This window comes from Crocuta crocuta, unplaced genomic scaffold (genome assembly GCF_008692635.1).
Source record: "Crocuta crocuta isolate KB4526 unplaced genomic scaffold, BGI_CrCroc_1.0 scaffold786, whole genome shotgun sequence".
Classification (NCBI taxonomy): Eukaryota; Metazoa; Chordata; class Mammalia; order Carnivora; family Hyaenidae; genus Crocuta; species Crocuta crocuta.
In genome coordinates, this window is record NW_027528893.1 from 43,225 (window position 1) to 51,148 (window position 7,924).

Consider the following 7,924-nt stretch of genomic DNA (forward strand, 5'->3'; position numbering starts at 1 on the left):
TATATAACCCAACAAGTAAACTCTTAATGTTCTGGACCCTTCCTTTCTTTCTGCCCAGCCAGTGTCCCAATACTATGCTCTTACCAAATATAATGGCTCGTCTGTTGCCAGAAAAGATCATGTCCCTACACATTTCCATGCCTATGCCTGTGCTTCTCTTCCCTCTGTCTAGAATACCAGTTCCCCTCACCTCCTGACTAGTGCTCACTCTGTTTCTGGGCCTCAGTCTTTTTTAATCTGTAAGGTAGGGTTAACATTAAGCCACTCATAGAGCTGATATATTGTGATAATGCAAATAACATGTTTGATGGTTTGAGAATAAATTTTAATTCCATCTTTCCCTCTATTATCCCATCTTAAGACAAAGAAGAATCTTAATCTTCTCTGAATTCACAAAACCCTGCACATAACCATCACTCAGTAAATAAATGTCCTTAAGGTGATATTTGTAGAGTTAGTATATGAAAGAAAGTTCTGTTAATATAAATAATTTTCTTCATTGAACCAGTGGTTCATTGGTAGTATTGGGTCACTACAGTAGAACAATGTTTTACAACCTCTGAAAATTATTTGCAATATTTTAGTGGGAGCCATGCATGGAAGGAGCATAACTTTGCCTATCTCTGATGATCCAGGGTTCAAGAGCTCACATTTGCAACTAGGAGAGGCACAATTAGGTGAGCCACGTATATACACAATTCTCTGCGTCAGCACAAGAAGACAAGAAGTTAACTAAGGAATTTGTCTGATAACTGGGATAATCTAACTAGACTATATGGAGTTGCTATCTCATATACTAACTCCATATACCTTCCAATATTCCACATCACCATATACACTCCAGCCTTCATATTTGTCCTTTTCATCGAGTTCACTCCCACATTGACCCCAGGTAAAATATGTTCAGGGAAATGAGAAAAACGGGAAAGGCAGCACTTGGAGGTCTGATGCTCATATATGCAAATATAGACTTGATGATGTACTGAGATAATCTGACCCAGTCTCCTCTCAAACCGAGAGGAAGTAGAAGAGCCAGGACCAGAGCCCTGACTCCACTACGAAATTACAGCTGGTCATGTGGGTAACTCCACCCTGGGAGTACCTCCCACACCTGCCACATGTGCCTGGCCTCCAAAAGTACTCTCTCTCAAGGTGTGAAAGGAGGGAGACCTTTGTCTGAAATACAAATAACTCATCAATTCATGCAACAAATATTTTGTATTACTTTATATTTAAATTTTAGTTGGTTAACATACAGTACAATATTGGCTTTAGGAGTAGAATTTAGTGATTCATCCCTTATATACAACACCCAGTGCTCATCCCAATAAGTTCCTTCCTTAATACTCATTATCCATCTAACCTATCTCTCACTCCCTCCCCCATCAGTTTGTTCTCTATCATTAAGAGTCTTCTGTGGTTTGTTTCCATCTCTTCTCTACCCTCCACCTTTCCATGTGTTCATCTGTTTTATTTCTTAAATTTCACGTATGAGTGAAATCATATGGTATGTGTCTTTCTCTGATTGGATTACTTCACTTAGCGTAATAACTTCTAGCTCCAACCATATTATTGCAAATGGCAAGATTTTATTCTTTTTGATGGCTGAGCAATACTCCATTATATATGGAATATACACACACATCACATCTTTTTTAAAAAAATGTTTGTTTGGTTCGTTTTGTTTTGAGAGAGACACAAAGAGTGTGAGTACATGAGGGACAGAGAGAGAGGAAGAGAGAATGTCAGGCAGGCCCCCCATAGTCAGCACAGAGCCCTACTCAGGGCTCGATCCCACAAATCATGAGATCATGACCTTTGGCAAATTCAAGAGTTGGACACTCAATTGACTGAGCCAGCCAGGCACCCCAATATCACATCTTTTTTTATCCACTCATCAGTCAATGGACATTTAGGCTCTCTTCATAGTTTGGCATTCAATATTTTTGGAGCACTTACAAGATGTCAGGCATTGTGCAGGCGCTGAGGAACACAGAGATTTCATTCTATCCAGGATGACTGATACTGAAAAATAAATACAAGAATGATGTTATAGGAGTATGGGACATCATGACAACATTTCACAGGAAAAACCAATATACCTGAGTCTGAACACACAAGGACCCAGAGCAAAGTATCAGGGTCAGATTTCAGAAAATAAAAGGGGCCATTCCTCTTCTAATAAGGTGATCATAAAGTATGGTTACAGGCATAAGTGGGGTTGAAGACTAGGTGGTAGGAAGCTGAAGTGCCTTACATTTGACAGCTACTGTCTGCCTCCTGGAGTAGAGGCAGTATCATCTGTCTAGAGGCAGCAACGTCTAGAGACACACAACGATGTGTGTGTGTGTAGTGAACACAGAGAAGTATACAGAATCACCAAACGATGTTTGGGATCCAGCCTGAGTGAGTGGTCATGATCTTATGATGATACCAACCTGCCAAAGAGTCTGCTTTGATTTTGTTTTTGATTTTATAGCAGCTAGGCATAACAGGGAGGCTTCAGCCAGCATTGGTGTTTTGTTAGTCAAGTGCATTAATAAGCCAAAGGACTGAGAACATTTACTATATTGGTGAAAAAGTAGTTAAAATAATAAACTAAGGAAAGCAAATAGGTGAGGAGTCGCATGAAGAAGGAATCTGGTGGACAGAGAGGTAGTAGATTCCAGTGAACATGACCAAGCAGGTTCAAAAGAAGGGCCTGAGGTCAAAGGAAGGGGCACCTGGCTTCTAATTCAGACTCTGCACAACTTTGAACATCTTTGTGCCCTCTGGTGCTCAGTTCCTCGTCTATGTGGGCAGTGTAGGTACAAGGCTGAAATCCTTTCCAACTGGCCTTTCTATGCTACATTGTTGGTGTATATCTTATGCACACTGTGATCTGAATCAGATACACTAAGCCCTCAGTAGTGACCCAGGGATACTTAGATTATTGGTTTCAAACTGATTATAGAATCTAAAGAAACTCTGGAGCATCTGGGTGGCTCAGTTAGTTAAGTGACTGACTTTGGCTCAGGTCATGATCTCACGGTCCATGAGTTGGAGCCCCACATCGGGCTCTGTGCTGACAGGTCAGAGCCTGGGGCCTGCTTCAGATTCTGTGTCTCCTGCTCTCTATGCCCCTTCGCCTGCTCATCCTCTCTCTCTCTGTCTCTGTCTCTCTCTCTCTCAAAAATAAATAAACATTTAAAAATATTTTCAAAAAGAATCTACAGAAACTCCCATCTATGTCATGGATTGATCCAAGAATTGTGGCCTAAGATATTCATCTAAAGCTTGCATTAGATTCCTGCAGAAACCCTAAGTTCAATCCCCAAGCATGGCCATTGTAAATTCCCTTGTAAATCACGATCTTCTTATCTTTATGGAAATACTTCTAAGTTTTATAGAGGGAAGGGATGCTCTAGAAAGATACTCATGAGGATCCATTAGTGACCCAGAGTGACAAAGTGGTAGAATGACAGAGCCACAGGAATGTGGGAAGTTGCCATCATAACCACCTGGTTGGGAACAGCTTTCATATCATGGCTCATTCTCTTGAGTTGGGTGCAGGATGTGTATAAAAGGCCTCAGAGCATACTGTCTCCTCACTTCACCTGACTTATCCGTTGCTTGCCTGACATTGGGAGAACAAGGTAAGTGTCCTTACTGATCTGATGACCTTTTGGGGATGGCTGGGATCACATCATAGCTGAATGGGACAAGCCACTCTAGGCTGGAGAGAATGGGAACTAACTGGTAATTGCAGGAAGATCAGGCTCACAGAAATCATTGGGTGGCTCAGAAGTAGCAATCCCAGAAGGGACGAGTATTAATTGAGATTGGAGTTGGGGTGGGGGAAGCTAGTTTTTAGGACAAGAGACACAACATAGGGCTGAAAAGTAGAACTGAAGGTAAAACCCATGATGTAAGAAAGAAAGAAAAATAAGAAGTGAAGAAGACAGGTGGTATAACCACGGACTCAGGCTAACCATGTAGTTTCTAGAATGCATAAATTATAACATATTATAAAAACAATTTAAGATTTTAGAAACTACCCAAGTTGCTGCCTCAGAAGTCAAGAGTCTTGGGAGAACCAGGACAGGCAGAAGTTACTGACCTTTGGCCCAATTTCCTCTTTGCCTGGAAAGTGGGGCTTCTCTGCTATGAAGATATGGATCCAGGAGTCATAGAATCAGTTAGAGAACTTCAGAATCTGGAGAAAACAGTGATGCAAATAAAGTTTATAGTCACTGAACTTTCAAAATATCTGCATTGCTTTTTAGAGTAACTGAAAATTTCCCAAGATGTCTAGCCAGCAAAACCAGCAGAAGTACCAGCTCCCTGTCAAGTGTCTTCCCAAGTGTCCCCCCAAGTGCCCCGCTCAGGCTCCTCAGGCCCCACAGGCCCTGGCTCCTTGCCCAGCTCCCTGCCCCCCACCTGTGTCCTCCTGCTGTGTCCACAGTTGCTGTATTACTGGCTTAGGAGGCTGCTGCTCTGCAGCGTCTCATCGGTTTCCAGATGTCTGTCTGGGCCCGCTCCAGCCTTCCAACTGTTGGGAGAGGGAGTCCTCTGGGTGTTCCAGGTGTGGCCATGGATTTGGAGGCTACAGCTTTTGACAAGCTGAAGATCCACAGCCAAGACTGAGGCTGGAGTTGACGACGTTCCTCACTCTCACCTTGTTCTCACTCTCCTCCTGAACTAAGCTGCCTAGATTCCTCTTTTTGCTAAAAACCTCAGACCTCTTGGCCTTTGCTCTTTCCTCCATCAAGACCTGAATGCTACAAAAAACTCTGCTTCCCAAAAACCTTGTCAATATGGAAAAATAAAGCCTATCTTTCCTGGCATCCTGAGCTCTTTGGTGTTTGTTGATGCCCCATCCTTGGTTCTGAGGAGCTCCTATTAACCTGGGCTCTTCAAGCAGACTCCAGAATGAGCCAGCCAGATGGAAAGTTCCCACCAAGGACTGTCCTAGACCTGGGCCATCTGAAAGGACTGTGGAGAGGAAAGACTCAGAGGGGACTAATGGGGTGCTCCCAAAACATGAGTGACCCTGTCCCCCTGATTCTGCTGCCACCATCTGTGGGGTTTCTTCCTACGCATTAAGGACACCATGATCTCCAGCCCTGGAATTTAGACTCCAGACTCTTTTGACCTGAGGGAATCTCATTCTTAAGAAAGAAAAGGCACAGGGATACTTGTTTTCAGACCTTGGTTCAAAAAGCCATGACAAATACTCTCCTTGAGCACATGCACCTGACTGAGTCCCTTTCTACTTCTCTTCATGCGAGAACTGAAGTCTACATAGTGACACAGCTAGCACAATTCTTCTGAGACACTTTTGCTGTCTACCTTTTGTGGTTTCTTTTCTCCTTGTATTCAATGGGACAAATGGTGTGGGCTTGGGGGCAAGTTCTCAAAGCACTGTCCTTTTTAACCCAACAGTGGGCCATAAGCAACAACAGTGCTTGTGCCCATTTTCCAGGACTAGGGTCTTAGCCACAGAACTGAGACACTGTTGTCTTGGGGCCAGTGGAAGATAAATGGATGGAACTATGGTCAGTGTCTCTATGATCAGAAGTTACACATAATCCACCAAGCTTATTTCAACCAAGCTGCTGCTATGTGAGTATCTGGGCTCATGCAGTGGAGTGAGTCTGACACGTGAATGGCATCCCCTAGGTGTGCTGTAGAAGAGAGATTGAGGGCAGCTGCTCCTGGCCATCCAGGCCAAAATAAATCAAAATAAATTATTAGAAGTCATGGCTGGCCAGGGATATTCAGATCATTGAGAGCCACATTCTTTTACATCCCAATCAACCTTCAGTCTGAGCAAAGAAATTGCTTGATCGGTGGTTTTCAACCTCTGACAAAATAACAGTAGGCATCCAGAGAGATATTTCAGAGATTCTTGTGATATCTTTGAAAGAGAAACTGTGTGTGTTTATTTATTTAAAATGCTGTAAAAATATTTAGCATGTCGACTCAAAAGTGTTAAAATAACCAGTGATAAATGGTAACATCTTGGAGGTCATCAGATTCTCCAGGCAATCTGGACCATTAGCATAACTAGCAGATGTTAGTGTAAAAATGTGGTAACAAATTAGTGTGTGTTTAAGGTCTTAGTCATATTTATTGATTTAAGGGGAAATATCTTTTCCAATATTCTCACTTTATTCTTTGAAGTAATATCCTCAAACTCAAACTCACTCCTTAGCTCTGGAGGAAGTGCAAGTGATCCGAGAGATGAGATGGTGACAGTGTTTCTTTTGTGTTGCACTTTTCTGTTGTGCTTGCTCTCAGTAGATGGGGGAGTGTCTCTGGGGGCCAAACTCTGTCCCAATCCAGGCCCCAGGTCTTAGACTTTGGAATAAATATTATGGCTTCCATCTTGACCATGGTACAAGTTACATTCTTCAGTGCTTTACCGACCACCTGTCTTACACTGAAGTCTTTCTCAATTGATTCAGAGTTTGGAGAATAAAGAAATATGATTAATTAACCCTCTCAAAAATTAAGAACATAGCCCTATGCTGGATCCACCCCCATCATTTATATACTGTATTAGGTTACATGCAATTTTACTCACGCAAAATTGTACTACAGCTCATTTCATTAAATGTGAAACCAAGTAAGTCCAGATGCATCAGTGTCTCGTGGTAAGGTATTTTAAGAATTAGTAAGCAAGTCATATGTCCTATATAATAATATAATGCTAAAGCTAATCTGAGTACTGTGTAAGTTTTCTTATCTGACCATATTTATAAATGCTTATTTTTTTAATGTTTTCTTTATTTCTGAGTGAGAGAGAGAGAGAGACCGTGAGCAGGGGAGAGTCAGAGAGAGAGGGAGATACAGAATATGAATCAGGCTCCAGGCTCTGAGCTGGCAGTCGGCACAGAGTCCGATACGGGGCTCGAACCCACAAACTGTGAGATCATGACTTGAGCCGAAGTCAGACGCTTAACTGGATGAGCCACCCAAGTGCCCCAATAAATGCTTATTTTAAATAAAGATAAAATAGTTTTACAAATGGATCACTGATCAAACAGAAAAAAAATTAAAGAATTTTTTTATTTAAAAATAAATTTTAAAAAAAGCTTGAAATAGCTACCATGAAATAGCAGAATAATTACTGCTCTGCCCAACAGAATGTTCAGGCTTAAAATAAGACAAGTTATATAGTACTGGTATTAGATGATTTTCAACTAGCAATAACCATATTAATTATAGTATACAAAATTAATGCCATCAGCCCAAAATTTGACCTTAACTTACCCTAAAGTAGTACATTATAATTATGTTTATTGTCATCAGGACTCACGTTTTACTGTGATGAGGTATAGGGTAAATGTTCTGACATGTTTAATGCAGTGAAATTTCACAAGATAGCTTACGCAGCTACTTCCTAACAATTATAATTTTGCTGCAAAGTATAACATACATTTACTTGAAATAGCTAATGTTAAAAATACAGATAAATTTAAATTTGGATGGGGCACCTGGGTGGCTCAATTGGTTAAGCATCCGATTTCAGCTCAAGTCATGACCTCACAACTCGTGAGTTTGAGCCCCACATCAGGCTTTGTGCTGACAGCTCAGATTCTGTGTCTCCCTCTCTCTCTGCCCCTACCCCGGTCACACTCTGTCTCTCTCTCTCTTTCTCAAAAATAAATATTAATTTTTTTAGTAAAAAATTTAAGAAAAATTTAAATCTGGCAATGAAAATTCAAAATTATATCAAAAGTGGATTCCCACATTTTATAGGAGGGAAAAACATATACCACTACAGAATAGCTTATTAAAAATCACATGCAGTTGACACTGTATGAAGGGTGTTTTATGACTGACTAATTTAGAATTACAGTTGGATCATTTGTTCATGAAGAATTTCAGAAATATCCCAGTATGACATCAGCCACACTTTGTGAGTTACCCTAAAGGC

At 41.2% G+C, this 7,924-nt stretch overlaps 1 protein-coding gene across 1 annotated transcript; it reads left to right on the top strand.

The window, feature by feature from the left end:
• The first annotated feature begins 4,286 nt into the window (after nt 1–4,286).
• On the top strand, nt 4,287–4,598 carry LCE7A (late cornified envelope 7A). Its single transcript, XM_077757089.1, has one exon. The coding sequence runs from the start codon at nt 4,287–4,289 to the stop codon at nt 4,596–4,598; it is 312 nt and encodes a 103-aa protein (XP_077613215.1).
• Nucleotides 4,599–7,924: the final 3,326 nt, after the last annotated feature.

What these genes read in the sequence shown, in the direction of transcription:
- LCE7A (XM_077757089.1), top strand. Translation starts at nt 4,287, where the DNA reads ATGTCTAGCCAGCAAAACCAGCAGAAGTACCAGCTCCCTGTCAAGTGT.